The sequence below is a fragment of the Molothrus aeneus genome, chromosome 7 (genome assembly GCF_037042795.1).
Source record: "Molothrus aeneus isolate 106 chromosome 7, BPBGC_Maene_1.0, whole genome shotgun sequence".
Taxonomy (NCBI): domain Eukaryota; kingdom Metazoa; phylum Chordata; class Aves; order Passeriformes; family Icteridae; genus Molothrus; species Molothrus aeneus.
The window spans coordinates 37378516-37399263 of record NC_089652.1 but is presented as its reverse complement, the minus strand read 5'-3'; the positions used below and the strand labels follow the sequence as shown (position 1 = coordinate 37399263).

The 20748-nt window shown below is 42.7% G+C and overlaps 1 protein-coding gene across 1 annotated transcript in view; it reads left to right on the top strand.

Moving 5' to 3' along the window:
• NEB (nebulin) overlaps nt 1-20748 on the top strand; it is a 100867-nt gene that overhangs the window by 65048 nt on the left and 15071 nt on the right. The window contains exons 105-128 of the mRNA XM_066553079.1: nt 712-816; nt 918-1025; nt 2294-2398; nt 3041-3145; nt 3265-3369; nt 3918-4022; nt 4112-4222; nt 4417-4527; nt 4970-5071; nt 5186-5284; nt 7737-7847; nt 7987-8091; nt 8939-9043; nt 10164-10268; nt 11047-11157; nt 11616-11726; nt 13500-13613; nt 13728-13832; nt 14235-14339; nt 14457-14561; nt 15326-15418; nt 16439-16531; nt 17799-17891; nt 19509-19601. Coding sequence (XP_066409176.1) covers nt 712-816; nt 918-1025; nt 2294-2398; nt 3041-3145; nt 3265-3369; nt 3918-4022; nt 4112-4222; nt 4417-4527; nt 4970-5071; nt 5186-5284; nt 7737-7847; nt 7987-8091; nt 8939-9043; nt 10164-10268; nt 11047-11157; nt 11616-11726; nt 13500-13613; nt 13728-13832; nt 14235-14339; nt 14457-14561; nt 15326-15418; nt 16439-16531; nt 17799-17891; nt 19509-19601 — 2505 coding nt within the window. The remainder of the gene's footprint in view (nt 1-711; nt 817-917; nt 1026-2293; nt 2399-3040; nt 3146-3264; nt 3370-3917; nt 4023-4111; nt 4223-4416; nt 4528-4969; nt 5072-5185; nt 5285-7736; nt 7848-7986; nt 8092-8938; nt 9044-10163; nt 10269-11046; nt 11158-11615; nt 11727-13499; nt 13614-13727; nt 13833-14234; nt 14340-14456; nt 14562-15325; nt 15419-16438; nt 16532-17798; nt 17892-19508; nt 19602-20748) is intronic.

Sequence of the window (20748 nt, the reverse complement as noted above, 5' to 3'; positions counted from 1 at the left end):
CTGTTCATATTTTTTCATATTTTGTCTGCTCCATTTCAAATGCATGGGTTTATTTTCTGATAAAGGGTAAAGCATGAAAATTATTTTTTTAAAAATGTATTCTAACCTTTTCCAGCTGCCTTGGGGCTGCCTACAATGAATTCCCATCCTTGGTGAACCTGTTCTCACTTGGTGAACTCTGTGAAAAAAGGTTTAGAAACCTGAGCAGGGCAAGCTGATCTTTAAGAAAATCATTACCAAGGCACAAATCCTGCTGCCAAAGCCTTGAAAATATCCTAGCATTGGGATATATTTGGTAATGTTTTTAACTCCTGCTGTGTGAGATGATTTACGTTTCTCTTCACTCTGATCACAGAATCATTAAGGTTGGAAAAGACCTCCAAGATCACCAAGTCCAAATTTCAACATATATGACTATTTAAAAATGAAATTTTGTCCATTATGAAATTCAAAAGTCTCTGGTCTGCAAGGATTGATTGTTTTAGCTCAGTCCTTGAGATTTTAGCTTGAAATAATGATAAAATGAATCAGGCAAACAAACAGGCAGCCTCCTGGGCAAGGAAAGGATTTGCAATTCAGCTCATGGTGCATGCTCTGCTTTCTTTGGCTTTGTGGGAGGGTTTTGCAATTTCACCCATAGATATAATCCCACCTCTGGAGGAGGATTTGTCCTGCTCTGTGTATTAACTTAGAGCTTTTCCCCATCTCCAGATTCAGTACAAGAAGGACTATGAGAAGAAGAAAGACAAATACACCACAGTTCTGGATACTCCAGAGTATTTGCGGACCACAAAGGTCAACAAGCAGATCAGTGACGTAAGTGCGGATCCTTTGGAATGGGACAGTCACCCCCAGGGAATTCCCAGCTGACACCACGGATTCCAAGAAATAACCCAAACCCCAATTTGTCCCTTCAGATTATTTACAAGCTGGAGTACAACAAAGCCAAGCCCAAGGGCTACACCACCATCCAGGACACGCCGATGCTGCTGCACGTGCGCAAGGTCAAGGACAGGATCAGTGACGTGAGTGAAACCTCTGTGCCAACACAAACACCCAAATTCACTTTTTAACTTGGCAGCCAATGTTTGTAACTCCTGTGTGACGCTGTCAGTGAAAATCATCACCTTCTTAGACCGTATTGGCCTGGAAAACTCTATCTGCATTCAGTGCTCTTTCCAAACCCAGGTTTTCAGGAATTCTTACATAGAATTTTCTTTTGGAGCTCTTGGAAGATTTTTTTGCTGGGACAAACCACCCCTCACTAGAAATAAAAGCCATAAGCTGGAAGTGGTCTCTAAATCATTACTTTTGTGAGGCTTTTTCCTAGATTTTCTTCGTCTAGAGGCTTTTTTTTTTTTGAGGCTTAAATAAAGTATTTCATGTATTGCTGTGTTTATTAATTTCTTGTATGGATACTGTGAATATGTAAGGTGAATGTTCTGTTCTAAAATAAATATGTTTTAATTCTGAGGCAACAGAAAAGTAAGATGGAGAGAGAAAGGAGGAGGGAGTGGATAGAATAATAAAGAATTTAGGACTCCTGCTCCTAATTCCTCTCCTACCCTTTCTCTCTGTTTTTTGTTTCATTAGGTATCCATAAGTGAGGATACTGAAACTTCTGAAATTCAGTGTAGTACTGTCAGAATAAGTAACCTGAATCTCATCCAGATGCTCCATGGATTTCTACATAATTAGTAAATCCAGGAGAAAAAAATAATAATTTTTATCCAGATACTAAAGTGTACCATTGAGAGACAGAGATGTGAATTGAAGGATATTTTTAAGCTCCAAACTGAGTGCTGAGATTCTCTGAAGGAGTTTTCAGTTAGTGTAACTATCAGAAAATAAGGTTCTTCAAAGGATTGCTTTCGGCTGCAAAAATCTAGAAATATTCAGAATTACTGGTCATCAATAGATTTTGTTTAATCTTAGTCTGTGCCTCATGGTGAGTTAAAACTGCCACATTTTCTATGTAAAGAGAAGTGCTGCTGGAGAAAACCCTCCTTCAGGCAGGTGCTTGATACCAAGTTGTATCAACAGAATTTATTTTTCATGGAATCCCAGAATTATTTAGGTTGGAAAAGCCTTCCAGACCATCAAATTAAAGCTGTGCCCAATTCCCCCCTCATCAGCAGCCCAGAGCCTGGAGTGCCACCTCCAGTCATTTTCTCCTATTAAGATTTTATCCAGACAGGAGCAATTTTAATTAAGTTTTTCAATATTTGGATGCTTTTCTTGTTGATGCTGACATGATCTTTGCAAACATTTTTACATCTTTGTCTTTCTTCAGCTGAAATACAAAGAAATGTATGAGAGGAGCAAATCGCGCTGCAACGTCGTGGCAGATTCAGTTCACATCAAAACTCCCAGGCACGCCTACAAACTGAACAGCAACGTGAGTTCTGTCCTGATCATGGCTTAATTTTATTCTGGAGGGAGCTGGCAGTGGAAGCCACAAGCAATTATTTTCCACAAGAAATTATTCCACAAGAAATTAAATTCCACCAAATTTTTTGGGCATCGCTTCTAATCCTTACGCTGCTGGAAGAAAGTGTGTTTTAATTTATTTATTTCACACTCAAGTGCTCACTCTGGTGAGTTGTCATTGAGGTTCTTTCATGTCACACATCCCATTCTTCCAGTTATCCCCTGTTTTCCTGGCAGAGACACAACTGTGCCAGGAATTCCATGGGATGATGCTCTTGGAGACGTGGCTTTTTTTGTTACTGGTGCCCAACACCCGTTTCATTAGGAAGGATTTGAAACTCTCCTGTTCTCCAAAGTCAGGATGTCATTTCAGTCCTTCTTATTCCTTTCTCCACCTTCACATCCCTTTCTCCACCTTCATGTTCCTTTCTCCACCCAGCAGTGGAAAAACTGCTGGGCTGGGCTGTGCCTGGCCCAGAGAAGCCCTAATCTGGTGTGGATACATTTTCTTACCTCTTCTCACAGGCCAAAGAGAATTGGCCTCTGTATGTTGTGTGCAAAGTCCCCAGTTTCCCATTAACTCTCCCTGTTTGTTTTTCCCTGGACACAGCTGGATTATAAGAAGAAATATGAAGCAGCCAAAGCCCACTGGCACCTGATTGCTGACAGGCCTGACTTTGTCCAAGCAGCCAAGTCCTCTCTGCAGCAGAGTGATGTAAGAAAATCAAAATACACTGAATATTCCATTTCCCCATCTCTCCTCTTCTGAATATTTTTTACATTGGAGAAGATCAGAGACTCTCTTACTTTATCTTTTCTTTTTTCTTCCTGCAGTACGAATACAAACTGGACCGGGAATTCCTCAAGGGGTGCAAACTCTCTGTCACAGATGATAAAAACACAGTGTTAGCCCTCAATAATGCCATCCTGGCCAGTGATGTAAGCACTGAACTCACCTTTCCTCTCCAAGTTCACTACTACCACTTTACTCACTACTAAACTGTTCTATTGCAAATATAATTGGATTAGCAACAAAGCTTTGGACAGTTGTTCTCAGTCTGACTTCATTATTTGATTTATTTAATTAAAAAATTGACTGAATAAATTTGGTCTTGTAGAAGCCACTGTTCATGGATTAAATTAATATTCAAAGTTAACATTGCATGAACACCCCTAGACCTTACACTCAGGTGCATCTCTGCATTCCTATTTTAATGGATATTTAAATGGAAGTGTCTAGAGAAAATAGCACAAAATACCTTTAATAATAATACAAAATATCTTTCATAATTACTAACAGTATATTAGTATTCAGTATATTAAAAAATCCAAGTGAGAGCCATAGGAATGTATGGATTAGGTGGTAAAATGTCAAAATATGGGATTTTTTGCAAAGTTTTGCACTAACAAGCAAACATGACTGTACTAATTACTTTTTAGAAGACAAAATGCACATTATTTAAATTGCTATCTTTCCTTCCTGCTAGATAAAATACAAAGAGAAGCACAACAAAGCCCGTGGGACCTACCACGTTGTTCCAGACACCCCTCAGATCCTGCTGGCTAAGAACGTCAGCTCTCTGGTGTCTGAGGTAAAACATTCATTCCCTTCTTCATTTAATGGAATTGAGTTCCATCCCGGAGCTGCTGGCTTTGACCTGGCTTTCCCCTGTGCTGGCAGAACAAGTACAAAGAGCAGAGCAAGAAGCAGCTGCCCCATGGCTCCTTCACCACCCTGCCCGAGACCAGGGACACTGTCCACGTCAAGGAGGTGACCAAGAACGTCAGCGAGGTGAGCTCACACTCAGCTCAGCATCTCCAAAGCTCAGATTTTCTTATCCCAACTCCAAAAGACGTTTTGGGAGTGAGGTGATTCCTCTTCATCCACCTACAGCAGTTTCAAGGAGCTTTCTTTCCAAGTTTCTGTAGCATTTCCCCCCGTGTGACATTAAAAACTCATAACGTGGCCCTTGTTGTTCTTGACAGACAAACTACAAGAAGAAATTTGTGAAGGAGAAAGGCAAATCCAATTATTCTGTCATGCTGGAGCCTCCTGAGGTGAAACATGCCATGGAAGTGGCTAAAAACCAGAGCACAGTAAGTTTGCCTCTTTTTCCATTAATTTAGTAGGTTATGTAGCAAATTCAGCTGGAAAAACCCAAGTTTATGGATTTCTGATTTTTCTCCCAGCTTCCATGTTCTGGTGTAATTTTAAAAGATAAATGTACAAATATAAAATTGCACTGAAAGAAGAGATTTGTATTTAAATCCCATTGTAGGATTTCAAGTAATCTGGTGGAAATCACATCTAATAATTTTTTCATTCTTTCAAATACAGACAGAATTTCCCATATTTATTTCTTCACTTGTAGCCAACTTGCAAAACCAGATTTCCAGATCCATGCCTTGTGAATTGATTCCCAAAACAAACCCATGAGCTTTCTCAGCAATGTTGCTGTGCCCTTAATTGGTGTATTCCCAACGAATAAATTTAATTTTCTCATTAATTTTCTCTCCTCTGTCTTCTTCCATGGATTAGATTGAATACAAGAAAGATGCCAAATCCAAACTCCACTACACACCTATAGCAGATCGACCAGATATTAAGAAAGCAACTCAGGCTGCCAAGTTAATCAGCAATGTGAGTGGTTTTAAGGCTTCTGTATAATCTTTTAGCATTAATTTAATTACAAAATCCAGCAGAATAATTAAAAGGGGGTTTCCTGACTCCTAAATGATTTATTTCTTTGATTAGATTGAATATAAGAAGCGTGGAGCAGCAGGTGTGGGTGTGACCATGCTGGGACGTCCAGACATTGAGCTGGCCAAGGAGGTGTCCAAACTGACCAGCCAGGTAAGGGCAAAATGAAACCTTGGTGAAACTCAAAGCAGTGAGAGAAACGAGACTTTAAAATTATTTACAGAGTGTTGTCATGATTATAATTGAAATTATTTCCAAACTGGGGGAGAAAGGAAAGGAAGGGAATGTGGGGAAATAAAAATCAAATACCAGTACAAAGTATTACTTTGTTAAACTTTTCTACTGTTATTAATGGAGATATAAAACCTTCTTAAGGTGATGCTGTGACATAAATGCTGAAGCTGAAGTGTTTGCCCTGTTGTCTTTTAGCTCTTTTGGGTATTGGCTTTACCAGAACCAGCCTTTACCCAACTCTTATTTTCCATCCTTTGAGCGGACCCATGATTTCTTTCAGCCACTCTCTTTTTCCTTTGTGTCTTTAAAAGAATCTTGTGCCAGGACCTCAGTCCCTCTTGGTTCTTTCTCACCTCTTTGAGTTTGAATTCTGGATTTTTGCCTTTCTGACCTTGCTTTCTTGCTGCTGGTTGTAGGCAGAGTACCTCAAACAACACATGAGAGGCCACGGAGCTGCTTCCTATGACACCCCCTGGATGAGAACCTTTAAGAAAGCAAATATGCTAAGTAGTCATGTAAGAGAATTTTAATTAACTGCCATTTAATGCCATTGTTGTGCATTGTTGTCTCTTGCTGGCATAATGATCTTGCAATTCTGCAGCACCATGTGAAGCTTTACATGTCATTCTGCCCTTCATAATGATTTTGGAGTTTCCAGGTTGTTTTATGGAAGGTTTTAGTGCATTCACATAATGTGAACACTCACCTTTTTCACCTAAAAACTTAAAGTTTGAGCTGTTATTGTCCAAAAATGAAAAAAAAACCACAGGGAAATACATGTGTAGAGGTGTATGTATGACCAACCTGAACAATGGTGCTGGTAATTTTCAGTGAGTAGTCACCAGAAGTTCATTTTAACTCTTCAAACTTCTATTAAAACTTAATTTAAACTTTAATTAAATTATTTTACTGGGTGGAATTTCCTAATGGAAGAGCAGTCTGAATGGCTGAATCAGTCCCACTGAGGAGTGCAGCCTGTACTGGTGTGAAGGTTTATTGTTTCTTAGACTTTTTCCAACATCAAAACCTTTGGAAAACAGAAAACCAGAGCCTGGATTGCCCATTTGGGAGTGGCAGCAGACAGGTCTGTGCCCTTTCAGTTTTACACATGTATTTCCATGTGAAAAAAAGGGATTTTGTTTTTTCCATGTCTGTCTGAGTCTGCTGCCATGTTTGGATGTTGGAATGTCCACCACGGTGTCTGCAGGAGAACCAAGCATCTCCTCAGGAGAACCAAGGATTCTAAATTCATCTACAAGAAAAAGAAGAAGTTCTGTTTGTTCCACTTCAGTGATGAGATCCTGGCTTTCCATTCTTTTTCCACTCTTGGTCTTTCAAACATTCTTTGCTGAGATAATTTTGGTTTTGAGGGAAAGTGAGCTGCTGGAGGGGCAGTGAGGGAGCAAAGAATGCTTGGCATCATCTTTAGCTGTTGTTTTCTCTCCTGAACATCTCTTCTCATAAACTTTGTAAAGCATCATGTCCACTTTGTGTCTCCAGTTGAGTTTTTTAGTGGGATTTTGTCTGTCTGGCTTGCTTGCTTTTGATTTTGCATTGATCTCCCAGCAACTCTCCTTTTGGGTTTAAAAACTCTCATTCCTGTCGATATTCCTGTGCCTCCAGGCTGGATCTGCTGGATTCTGATGGCTCCCAGTGCTGTGTTTGACTTGGCTACAACTGATGTGGTTTGGAAGTGTTACTAAAACTCCTGTAGAATCTAATTAATTATTTATCATTAGTAATTAATTGTGTCACTACTCTGTTCGTGATTAATGTCCTCCTTCCATCCAGACAGAACACACTGTGTGCATAACAATAGATAGAAAAATATTTGATGTATTGACATCTTCAGTGCTCTAAAGTCTTGAGGTTTTTTTAAAGCTCTTATTTCTCCAAGAAGTGTATAAAAATTTCTTCTTAACACTCTTTCATATACTCTTGCATTATTATCTTTATATATTATATATAATAATTATATTATATATATATATATAATTTTCTTGTATTTTACTCTTATTATATCTGTCTCTGTGAAACATCTTAAATCAATGGACTGTTCCCATCAAGTGAAAAACTCTTCACCTCCAAGGGTCAGAATTTTGGCAACACAATTCTCTTGGCTCTTTTATTTTTACAATGAGGAGGTGTGACCTTTGCACTGGATGACAAATTGCAAGTGGTATCTTGTGAATGTCAGATAGGTGTAGATTTTCTTTCCATGTCAGGTCATTTTTGAAATAATCCTGTTTCCAGTGAACACCTTCAAGTTCCTGCACTTTCCTTCTTCTGCCAGCCAGCCCCACCGAAACGGGGCCCCTCTGCAGAGTGAGTCTTGCAGAGCAGCTGTGACACCTGGTTGTTCTCTCTTTAGGTGAAATACAAGGAGAACTTTGCCAAAGAGTTGGGTAAAAAGCCAAAATATGATTTGAAGGAGGCCAAAATCTACAAGACCCTGAAGGACGCCCACAACATGGCCAGCGAGGTACGTTCACTTTGGCTTTTCCTGGGAGGAGATCCCATCCTGCTTTCCCAAATCCCTCCTTTGTGTGGTTGGAACCTCCCCAGGCCCGGCTGGAGCGGCAGGGCCCTCTCCTGATGGGTTTGACCCTTATTCCCTTCAGGTGAAGTACAAGGCAGACCTGAAGAAGCTGCACAAGCCCGTGACGGACATGAAGGAGTCGCTGCTGATGAACCACGTGCTGAGCACGAGCCAGCTCGCCAGTGCTGTAAGCTCCCGGTGATCCCGCAGCTCCCAGGGTGGGAATTCCCTTGGGAATTCCCTGCTAACTCCTCCTGTAACAGCTGCTCCCTGGGGCACCTCCATGGGCATCACCTGGTAGTGATCTCTTCCTCTGCTTCCCAATGGTGCCTCCTTAACCGGCGGCTGCCCCGTGCCTGTGCCCTGGGACGGGGAATCCTCATCTCCTGTAGCACTGCTAATATTGTAAACACTGATCATCTCCACTGGGTTGGCTCTTGATCCCATTTTAACTGACTGCAGAACTGCTCATCTTTTAAATCCTCTGATCATTTTTACTGGATTGGTTCTTGATCCCATTTTTAACTGATTGCACCACACTAACAAATACCTTTTTTTATTTTTTCCTTTTTTCTTTGCTGATTACTATATTTAATTTTTTTGTTGTTTTTATCTGGATTTTGTTTTTACTTTACTTTTTTTACTTTTACTGGATGTTTGTTTAACACTTCCCTATTGTAAATCCACCTAGTTATGCCTAACAAAATAATTGATAATGAGAAAAGGCAAAACCTTTATTGCCTGGTACAGCCTTTTCATTACCCACTGTGTTTTCTCCTCTTTCTTTTTCTTCTTTTAATCCTGGTTTGGACAAAACCTTTGTTGCAATCCAAATGACCATAAAAAAATAACTATTCCCTCACATCTTTAACCCCCAATATCAATTCTAAACTTCTTGGATTTTGTTTTACTTCTTGCATTTCTAATTTCTCTCTGATATTCCGTTGAAGTGTTGCTTTCTTTGGACCTAAGAAGTAAATTTGCTGAGGGTTTTTTTTTTTTGATTGAGATGATTTTTGACACCTTCCCTTCAGTACCAGTACAAGAAGCAATATGAGAAGAGTAAGGGTCACTACCATGTGGTGCCAGATAATCTTGAACAGGTTCATCTCAGGGAGGCCTCAGAGCTCCAGAGCCACGTAAGTTGGACGTGTGTTTGTCCTTATCCCAACTCACTGAGCTCCAAATTCCATCAAAATCCCTCCAGTGAATCCTCCAGGCTGGGACATTCCCTGTGCCTCTCTGCCCCACCAGCACTGCACCCCTGGGCGAGGATCCAGGGAGCAGAACCTGCCCATTTCCAAGTGCAGAACACATAAAATACACGGATAAAATCTCCCTGTGATTCCTTCATTCCAGAGCCAATCCTGCTGCTCATCTCTGCTGTGCATGGATCTTTTTACACAGGATAATACATTTATCAGGGGGATTTATCTCTGGAGAAAAAAGGACCTGGGAATCACAGAAACTGGGAACTGAAGGAATTAGGGTTGTTTCTGACAGCGGATTTCCAACTGCTTCATCCATTCCATGATCCAAAGGAGAGCTCTGCATCCAAAATGGCTTTAACCAAAACTATCATATGCCTGGAGTTTTCCCCTCTGGAATAAAGCAGTGGATCACTCCAGACAAATTCACAGTCTGATTTGGTCTCTGATCCTCTCTGTTCCCAGTATTTATTGGCTGTAAAGCAAGAGAGGAATTACTGCAAGAACACCAAGGGCCACAGCTGATTGTTCTGGTGCTTGGCACAGAATTCCAGAAGGGTTTGGGACATTTAGGATTATCACATCCACCCCTGCCTTGGACAGGGATACTTCCCACCATCCCAGGCTGCTCCAGCCTGGCCTTGGGCACTGCCAGGGGTGTTCAAGGCATGGAGAGGCAAAAAGGCCCCAGAGCCAAGGACCATAAGGAAATGGTTGTTAATCAGGCTGTTGGTAATGAGGCTGTAATTAATTTTTAAGTCAGTCCTTGTTGCTCCAGTTTGGGATCAGGCTCTGGCTTGGCCACAGCATTCCCTCACTGAGCACTCTGAAAATGTGGAGAACAGAACTTGAAGCAGGAATCCTCTCCATGGGCATTTTACCTCCTGGACACCAAATTTTACATTTGCTGATCCATAACACAGATTTCAGGAAGGCAAACTGCATTAGACATCTCATTTTTATCCCATAACTGTTGATAGTAGGCACATACTACACAGTTAATTAGGTCTTTGATTATTTAGGAGGGTGATTTTCTGTCTTTTCTTCTCAGGTGAAATACAGAGAAAAATATGAGAAGGAAAAAGGAAAGCCCATGTTGGACTTTGAAACTCCCACATATCTGACTGCAAAGGAGTCTCAGCTCATGCAGAGTGAGGTAAAATCAATACTGATAGGCTGAAAAGCTTTAAAATTTCTTTTTTATATTAAACTTAGGGTTTTAACAGGCAATTCTGCTTGCACCTTGTGCAGGCTGATAGACTGAAAATTATAGTAATTTCCTATTTCTTTATGATGGTTGTTAAATGCTGCATTAAACATTCATGGCACTTTCCTGTCATGAAATGAGTTTATCTGTAATTTTTATTGGTAAATGAAGCTTAAATAAGTCTTTGAATAAGAAATGTGGCACAAAATTAATTTCGCTTTTACAATACAACACAGTGTTTGTGTATTATCACAGGACACAGAAAGTGTTCTTATTCTTTTTTTTTTCACCTCAAAACTCCATTTTTGAGAAATTCTTTTATTCCCTGTGTGTCTCTGCTGTCAGAGGTTCTCCCCTGACCTGTCATTTTCTTTTCTTGAGCAGTTTTTTTGTGTTTATTTGAGGCTTATTCCTCTTCTGGCCCAGATGGAGGCTGCAAAGCAGCTGTGTAAGGCTGTTAGTCCTTGTGGTACCTTTGAATGCTTTCTCTGCATAGATAAATGAGTATAAATATAAAAAATAAAAGCTGGATCAGGTCCTATTTCCATAGAAAGCAATGATCTGCTTCACAAGTTTTAGTAGGAAGAGAATTTAGCATCAGCTGTACCCAGTGATTTTGACACACCCCCAGCTTTGCACATAATGAAAATACTGTAATAAATATTTGCTGTTTTGCCTTTTTTTTTCTTTTTTTTTTTTTCCTTCTTCTTCTTCTTGCTCTCATTAGAAAGAATATAAGAAGGACTTTGAAGAGTCCATGAAGGGCAGGAACCTCACTGGCCTGGAGGTCACACCATCCCTCTTGCATGTCAAATACGCCACCAAAATAGCGAGCGAGGTACCAGCTCCTCTGGGCTTCCTTCCTCTGCCTCCTGCAGCACCTCCAGCACTCCCACTTCTTCTTCCCCACTCTCCTGCCCACCCACACTGAGCATGTTCACATCCATTTTGTGCTGTCAGCTAATTTGCCATGGATATTTCTTCCTTGTCCCTTAACCGTATTCCCATGTGCTGCCCCTCTCTGACTTCCCTCAGCCTAACTGGTCCATATGTGTGTGCCTTGGCAATTTATCTTCCACAATAATCCCTATCTTTTGTTGGACTACTTCTTCCATAACCCTGTACAATATTCTTTCTTGGTTTTCAAATTTCTTTTTTTTTTTCCTTCTTTTCTTTTGGAGCTTTTGGAACTCTTTTTTCTTTCGTTTTCTTTAAGTTTTTTGCAACAAAGTTGGTAGAGTGTAAAACTCCCTTTGGTCTGGCTTTGCAGTGTTTTTCCTTCTCCTTCTCCTGCAGAAAGAGTACAGGAAGGATCTGGAGGAAGGAGTCAAAGGGAAAGGACTGACAGCCTTAGAAGAGACTCCAGACATGCTGAGAGCCAAGAATGCCACTCAAATCCTGAACGAGGTATGGGAGAGCTGCTTGGAAAATGCCTGAGTGGATGGAATATCCAGCTGCCCTAGGAGGGACACCTTGTGCCATCCCTGGCTGCTCCAAGCCCCAGGGTCCAGCCTGGCCTGCGACACTGCCAGGGATCCAGGGGCAGCCACAGCTGCTCTGGGAATTCATCCCAGCCAGGAATTCTTTCCCAGTCTCCCATCCATTCCTGCCTTTCAGCTGGTTTGAACTTCATAATTCCCTGGAAACTCTTGAGTAGAGGCCAGGAAAGAACATGGATGAGGGAATAAGGGTCAAAGTGGACTTTTAAGGGAGCTCTTTCCTGGGTTCACAGTCACTGTCAGGAATTCAGATGGGAAACAGGAGCTGGGATCAACAGTCACTCAAGGGACTCATGAGTTGATTAATCAAGGGACTAAACCAAGATTTAAGTAAGGAAGCACAAACTGAAATAGCTTAAAATTACATCATTTGTGTGCATGATTATGAGTTGATATTAGAGGTATTCCTGGTTTAGGATTGGCACTGTTCCTGGTTTGGGACAGGCACTATTCCTGGTTTGGGATGGGCATTATTGCTGGTTGGGATTGCCTCTGTTTCTGGTTGGGATGGGCTCTGTTCCTGGTTTGGGATTGGCTCTGTTTCTGGTTTGGGATTTGTGCTATTCCTCTTTGGGATGGGCACTGTTCCTGGTTGGGATTGGTGGTACTCCTGGTTTGGGATTGGCTCTGTTCCTGGGTTGGGATGAACTCTGTTCCTGGCTGGGGCTGGCCCTGTTCCTGGTGTGTGGCCGTGAATCTGAGCCCTCTGCCATGCCCTGTTGGGATGCCTGCCATGTTCCTGACTGGGATGGACACTGTTCCTGGTTGGGACTGGCCCTGTTCCTAGTTGGGATGGGCACTGTTCCTGGTTGGGATTGGTGGTATTCCTGGTTTGGGATTGGCTCTGTTACTGGTTGGGATGGGCACTCTTCCTGGTTTGGGATTGGCTCTGTTCCTGGTTAGGATGGGCACTATTCCTCTTTGGGATGGGCACTGTTCCTCTTTGGGATGGGCTCTGTTCCTGGTTAGGATGGGCTCTGTTCCTGGTTGGGATGGGCACTGTTCTTGGTTGGGATTGGTGGTATTCCTGGTTTGGGATTGGCTCTGTTCCTGGTTGGGATGGGCACTGTTCCTGGTTTGGGATTGGCTCTGTTCCTGGTTTGGGATTGGCTCTGTTCCTGGTTTGGGATTGGCTCTGTTCTTTGTTAGGATGGGCACTGTTCCTCTTTGGGATGGGCTCTGTTCCTCTTTGGGATTGGCTCTGTTCCTGGTTGGGATGGGCACTGTTCCTGGTTGGGATGGGCTCTGTTCCTGGTTGGGATGGGCTCTGTTCCTGGTTGGGATGGGCACTGTTCTTGGTTGGGATGGGCTCTGTTCCTCTTTGGGATGGGCTCTGTTGCTGGTTGGGATTGGCTCTGTTCCTGGTTAGGATGGGCACTGTTCCTCTTTGGGATTGGCTCTGTTCCTGGTTAGGATGGGCTCTGTTCCTCTTTGGGATGGGCACTGTTCTTGGTTGGGATGGGCTCTGTTCCTCTTTGGGATGGGCTCTGTTCCTGGTTAGGATGGGCTCTGTTCCTCTTTGGGATGGGCACTGTTCCTCTGTGGGATGGGCACTGTTCCTCTTTGGGATGGGCTCTGTTCCTGGTTGGGATGGGCTCTGTCCTGGCTGGGGCTGGCCCTGTTCCTGGAGTGTGTCTGTGGACCTGAGCCCTTTTCCCTCCCCATCCCTGTCTCCCTGCAGAAGGAGTACAAGCGGGCCCTGGAGCAGGAGATCCGCGGGAAGGGCCTGACCGAGCTGGCGCTGGAGACCCCGGATTTCGTGCGCGCCAGGAACGCCACCGACATCGCCAGCCAGGTCTGTGCCACCCTGACCCTCTGAGCTCCTCAGGAAGGAAAATTCAGATTTTCCTGGGTAAACCCAGAGCGAGCTGTTGTGCAGAGGCCCCTAAACGTGAGCTTTGCCCGACAGATCAAATACAAACAATTGGCAGAAATGGAGAAAGCCAACTACACCAGTGTTGTTGATACTCCAGAGATTATTCATGCCCAGCAGGTCAAGAACCTTTCCAGCCAGGTATCTTGAGTGCAGCCATTAATCCTGCTCATGTGGGAACTCCAGGAAATACTAATGAAACACCCAAATAACCACCTCCCACAACCTTCAGAACAAATCTTTCCAGAGCTCTGGAATTCTACTGCAATAATCAAATTAATTTTACTGCTGTGTCAAGTGACATGATAATTTCTCTTGCTTTGCAAAGCTAATTCTTCTTTAAGCAGATTCTTCTTAATTTTCTACTCCTCAATAACCTGCTGTCTAAAATAAATCTTGCACAGAGGCATAATCTCAGTTTCTACCAGGCAGAGAAGAACTCACATTTCCACAAAGATGGGCACTACTCAACAATCAATAACTCCAGTTCCTTCTTGCTGCTTTTCTGTTTTCTATTTTAATCCATTTGGGGTTTTCCATCAGAAAAAATACAAGGAAGATGCAGAGAAGAGCATGCCCTACTATGTGCCTGTGGCTGACACACCAGAAATGCAGAGGGTCCGAGAGAATCAGAAGAACTTTAGCAATGTATGTCCAGAAATAAGTAAAAAAACCCCCAAAACCATATTTATCTCATTTTTGAAGAAAACTGTGAGGGAATTTGTACAGCATAGAATTAACATTTCCCATTTTTCATTTTCACAGCTTCAGTATCAGTCAGATCTACAGAACAGCAAAGGAAAAGTCACAGTGGTTCAGGACACCCCAGAAATCCTGAGGGTGAAGGAAAACCAGAAGAATTTCAGCTCGGTATGGTCACCTCTGTCTTCACTCCTCAGCCCAAAAAATATAGTTTAATATCTTTAATAAAATTACAGTTTTTGGTGCTTCTCCTACAGTAGGTTTAGCTGGTTTTATAAAGTGTTTTTCCTGCTGTTTTTGTGGGGTATTGCCCTCTTTCACAGGCACAGCTGTGATGGAGTTAGACAATCCCTCATGAAATGAATATAATTATTGTCCCTTTCCTTTGTGCTGTTCCCGTGCCAGTCCCTCCCTGTCCTGCTGCCCCTTGTGCTCTGTGTGCCTGAGTTGCTGCCCAGTTCCTGTTGCCATCAAGTCTCCTGTGGCATTTTGCCTCCAGCACCATTAACCAAGTACAGAGTGGAAAATATTTGTATAAATCAAATAAGAGCAAATAATGATCGTCAATTCAAAAATTAGCCCACAGATGTTTTGATTATGGAATTATGGAATGGGTGGAAGGGACCTAAAGCTCATCTTCCATCCTGCCATGGGCAGGGACTCCTTCCACTAGCCCAGGAATATTCTACTGAAATATATTTGATATTTTGATTTATTGTATAAATTATCTCCTACTTAAAAAGCATTAAATATAAAAAAATCAGCTCTTTTTTTCCCCAAATGGTGCTCACTTTGGACACCTTCAGAGAGGCAGGGACCAGAGTGGATCCTCTGGGCTTTCAGCTGCTCCATTGTGTCCAAATTCAGTGTCTGGGAGCAAGAATGTTGTGTTTTGGATGCTTAACCTTGTTGTCTTCATTCTAAATGTTAAGATTTTGTATAAAGAAGATATTGGAACTGGAACCACAATTGAAAAGACCCCAGAGATGCAGAGAGTTAAACGAACCCAGGATAATATCAGCTCGGTACACAAGGATTGGTTTTTAATACTCACTCTACTGCTGCTAATTCAACTTGAAATAATATTTTTTTTCTATTTTTCTTTTCTTTACATCTTGCTAACAGTGGTTTGGCAATAACCCAACCAGTCAAGGGTGACTTTCTTGAAGTTTTTGCCCATTCTTGTTACTTTAACAGTAACCTCTCTAATGATTAACATTCTATTTCTTACTCACAACCCATTTCTAAACCACAAAAGCTCTTGCTGTAAATTTGATCTCATCTCAGATATAGTTTGGACAGAAAATAAGAAATATTTAGGTGGGAAGGGAAGTGTTGAAATAATCTATTCCATCTAGCTGAGCTGTGGCTCAGCTTTAGGATGAGTTGAGTTTTGAGTATCCCACAGGATGAAGATTCCACAACCTGTTGCAGGGTGGGACCATCTCCCAGGAAAATCTGTTTTACCCTGCTCAGACTGAATTTTCTGGTGGTGAATTTTTTGGTTTGTTTTGTCCTGGCAAACTTGGATGTTACCTAAAAGGTCACAGCCCTCTATTTTGCCTATTATTTTTATTTCAAAGCTCCTAAACCTCCTCCATGTTTTTTTTGAATGGTGATATCATTTAGTGTCATGCACTAACACTGCAGCTAGTTTGTTGATGCAGAATGTGTTGAAAATGTTAAAAATGTTCTTGTGAAAGGCTTTTTTTGTTGTTGGCAAAGCAGAAATGCAATGGCACTGTCACTGCTGAAACGCTGTGTGATGATTCTTACACATCCCAAATTCTCCTTTGGTTGGTAGAAAGGCCAAATAGTGTCAGGTGTAAAGGAATTTATCTGGTTTTATAAAACCCTTTCAGTGCCATTCCCAATGACTCAACAGCTGAGTTGCCTTGCCACAGATCCCTTGGGAAGGTGAGGGGAAAGTGGTGGAAAGGACCTTTAAACTTCCCCTGTGCACAGATCAGGATAAATCTCTTTATGAACCTTTGAAAGCTGTCCCATAGATCCTTTTCCCTCCCCTAATTCCTGTTCCTTGGCAGGTGAAGTACAAGGAGAGCATCGGCAAAGGGACTCCCATTCCCGACCTGCCCGAGGTGAAGCGCGTCAAGGAGACCCAGAAGCACATCAGCTCGGTAATTAATGTCCCTGTCCCTGTTCCCTGGAATGTCCCTGTTCCTGGAATGTCCCTGTCCCCTGCCCATCATCTCGGGAATGTCCCTGTTCCCTGGAATTCCCTGTTCCTTGCACATCAGCCCAGGAATTCCCTGCTCTCTGCCCTCTCCAGGGCCTTTTCCTCTTGAGAAAGCTCCAGCTCTCCCAAATCCCCGTGGCCAGCAGCAGGAAATTGAAATACCTGAGTTTTACAGGAATTATCCCCATCAGTCGCTGCCTGTGTGTCTTCCGTGGCCTTTTCTGAACACAGAGCTAGGAAAAAAAATTACCCAGGTTATGTGTTGAAGCTTGACTGGGAAAAAAGGGAGCAGGATCACAGAACTTTGAGGGATAAACCTATTTGAAGCCTTTTTGTGTGACAAATATATAATATATATATTCCCTTATAATTACAAGAGAAAACAAAATCTTCCCATATCCAGTCAAGTGTAAATTTCACAGCTCACTTATGGACAACTGAGTTGTTTTTCCAAATGATTCCTCATTTTTTCTAACCTTCACCACAAGTTATTTTCCTTTGCTGTAATTGATTTTTTTGTTTCAATGACACCAAGGAGTGAATTTTTTTTTTGTTAGTTTGTTTTGGTGCAAGTTTTGTTTTGGTACAAGGATTTTCCTACTTGCAAGAGGAGCTGTGAGTCAAAATGTAGCAATACACTTGTCAGGTATTCCCACATGGTTGGGGTTATTCCAACCACATTTCATAATTCCAACCCCATTCCAACCCCATAAACTCCTCATTTCATGAAAAATACCATTTTTAAAAACCAAATAACTACAGGATAAGTTAAACCTCACAACATGAGTGATGGCACTCAGTTGTTTTTGTTTCCTAGAGGTTTAACCCAAAGTAAAATAGTGGTGCAAACAAACAGAAGTGAAAATGAGTAAAACCCACAATGAAGTCTTTGTACACTGAACAATTCCAGAAAAGATTAAGCTATTTATTAATCCTATAAAGAAATACTGACTGCCTAAAAAGTAATTCTATCATATTTCCTGAACTAAGATGAGAAGTAAAAGATCCCTCTCAGGGCAGGGTCAGGAGAATATTTGAATTTGTGTCCTTTAAATGAAGAATTGAAGGGAAATTACTCTGAGCTGGTGCTGAGGAAGATCCTGAGGGGTGTGAATTGTGTTTTCACCTGTGTACAATCCCAGTTTGCAACGGCAGTGAGCAGGTCAGAGGTGTCCCAGGGCTGCTCTGACCCTGCTTGTGTCCCACAGGTGTTGTACAAGGAGGAGCTGGGCACAGGCACCCCCACGCCCGTGACCCCAGAAATGGAGCGGGTCAAACGCAACCAGGAGCAGATTAGCTCGGTATTTCCACCCTGCAGGACTTATAACAACGGGCTCTTGTTATAATCCTGTGCTCCTAACACCCTAACCTTGTTCTTCCTCGGGGGCGTAGTCCCGGCTGGGTTTTAACTCATTGATCTTCCACTGTTTGTGCTTTCGGGGGGATTTACACCTTCATGCGCTTTTCTTCTAAGAACAAACCTGCCTGAAAATAATCCTGGCATTTCCTGAGCTAAACTGGGCAGCAGAACATCCCTGTGGAGTTGTGGTGTTTCTCCCCACGTTTGTTTTACCCCGAGCCTTTATCTCCTCTCTGCAGTGACCCATTCACAGAATAATCCCCCACAGCCTCTTCCTTAATCCCTGCCTCTGGAACGAGCGTGTGATGAACCCCAAGTGATCCTAACTCTAAACACAATCCCATAACAGTGGGATCTGGTGGGTCTGGCCTGTGCTGAGTGGGGTTTTCGTGGCACTGCTGTTGTCCCTCACAGGTGTTGTACAAGGAGGGTTTAGGGGCTGGCACTGCCACGCCGGTGACGCCGGAGATGGAGCGGGTCCGACGGAACCAGGAGCACATCAGCTCGGTACTGAGGGATCTGCACCCCTGCTCCCCTTCCAAACCCACACCCAGCCCCTGTAACCCCTCCATGTCACATCCTTGGGTGTGCTGGGAGCAATCCTTCCTTATCAACCCCCTGAAGCCCTGGCAGGATCCTCAAGTTTCCATTTTCCCCTCGAGTTGACTCGTGCCCTTGCTCCAGATGGAAGATTTTAACCTCAGGAATTAAAGCCCTGGAGCAGGGCCTTCCTTTGCTTCCCAAGGACATATTCCCTGTGGGAATGGTGTCACTGCTCCTCAGGAGCAGAGCCCACCCTTCCAGCACCTCCTGCCAAAGGGAAATGGACTCTCAGCCCTTCCTGAGTCACAGGACAGGGAATGCTTTGGGTTGGAAGCAGTGAGAGGTCTGTCCCTGCCCCTGTCCCTGTCCCTGTCCTGCTGGGGCTCTGCTGTGTCCCCAGGGCTTTGTGAGGAGCTCAGGTGGCATTCCCAGCTCATGGCAGTGAAGGAACACCAAGAACATCCAGTAGAGATGGGAGAAGTGCGGCAGGAGTGAATTCCTGTCTGGAATTCCCCCTCCCGACACATCCACTCGGAAGAGCACCGTGCCACCACTTTGTTCCGCAGTTCTGGTTGAATTTGTGACCTCTTGGGGTCACTCTGCCCAAATCCCACCTGGAGTTCAGTCCTGGCAGAGATCCTGGGACAGGGACAGGCATCTCAGCCTGGCTGCAATCCTGGCAGAACATCTGGAGCTGGAGTAGGGAAAAGTCTTTGCCAGGGAATTTCCAGGTGCCTTGGAACATTCCAGCAGCTCTGGCCCTGGCTGAGGTGACAGCATCATCACCTGGTTCTTTTCCTTGAGGGTTTTGTGCTGAGCTTTGACCAAAGCAAAACTCTTTTTTTCCCACACTTTGCAGTTTCACAATATTATTTCTCTCCTCTCTCTCTCTCTCTTCCCTGACCTCCCTGTCCTCCCCTTTCCTTCCATTTTTATTTTTTTTTTTTTATTTTTTTTTTATTATTTTATTTTATTTTATATTTTGTTTTAATTTCCACACTCCTGCTGCCCACAGGTGTTGTACAAGGAGGGGCTGGGGGTTGGCACCCCAGTTCCTGTCACTCCTGAGATGGAGAGGGTCAAACGTAACCAGGAGAATTTTAGCTCGGTATCTTTTTATCATTACAGGGGAAAACTCCATTTTCTGTAACTATTTAACACCTGCAAACTTTAAATCTCCTCAAATTAACTCATAAAATTTGCCTTTCTGCTCTTATGTTTTTAGCACCATATTTTATATACTTTTTTAAAATATTTTTCTTATAATTTAACTCTCAATGTTTCATGTGCATTATTTTTTTTCCCTGAACTTTAAGCTATTTTGCATTTTTAAACCTATTTTTTAAAATAATTTGCTGAATCCCCTTCCTATAATACTTTGTTCCTCTGCTGGAGCCTACCCAGGCAGTTGGATTTGTATTCCCAGCTGAATTTATCACAATTAATAACTGATTTATGCTCCCTAATTTTTCCTGCTTTCTACTACATTTAGTGGGCATAAAATTCCATTAATTCCCTCCGCCAAATGCAGATCTTTTTTTTGTTTTTACCTCTTTTTGACTGCCCTGTTGCCCCACAGGTGTTGTACAAGGAGGAGCTGGGGAGAGCAACCCCCACCCCTGTCACCCCCGAGATTGAGAGGGTCAAACGCAATCAAGAACACATTAGCTCGGTAGATTTGAGTTCCAAAAGCCAAAAAAAAATCCCTCCTAATCGATTTAAAAAAAATCTTAACCCCAAAATAATTGATTGACACCAGAACATCCCCGTCCTTGTGTTCTGCCATTTTTCCCTCTGTAATCCCCGATTTATTTTGATTAGATCCATCACTAATGAGTTTGGATCCCTTCTTCCCATCTTTTCTCCTGCCATATTTTTTATGATCTGCTTTTCCTTTCATTAATCACTACAATCCTTGATTATTTTTGATTTCCCCTGGTTTTGCCATGTATAAAACCCAAACTATTCCTTGTGTGACCCAAATCTGTGGCTGTGATGGGTGTGGGATGGGAAATCAGCTGGGATTGGTGCCTGCATTGCTCCTGCCTTGGGACTGAGCCTTTTCCTTTGGGTTGGAGCCTTTTCCTTTGGGTTTGGTGCTTTTTCCTTTGGGTTTGAGCCTTTTTCTGTGGGTTTGAGCCTTTTTTTGGGGTTTGGTGCCTTTTCCTTTGAATTTGGTGGCTTTTCCTTTGGGATTGGTGCTTTTCCTTTGGGTTTGAGACTTTTCCCTAGGGTTTGGTGAGGCCTTTGGGTTT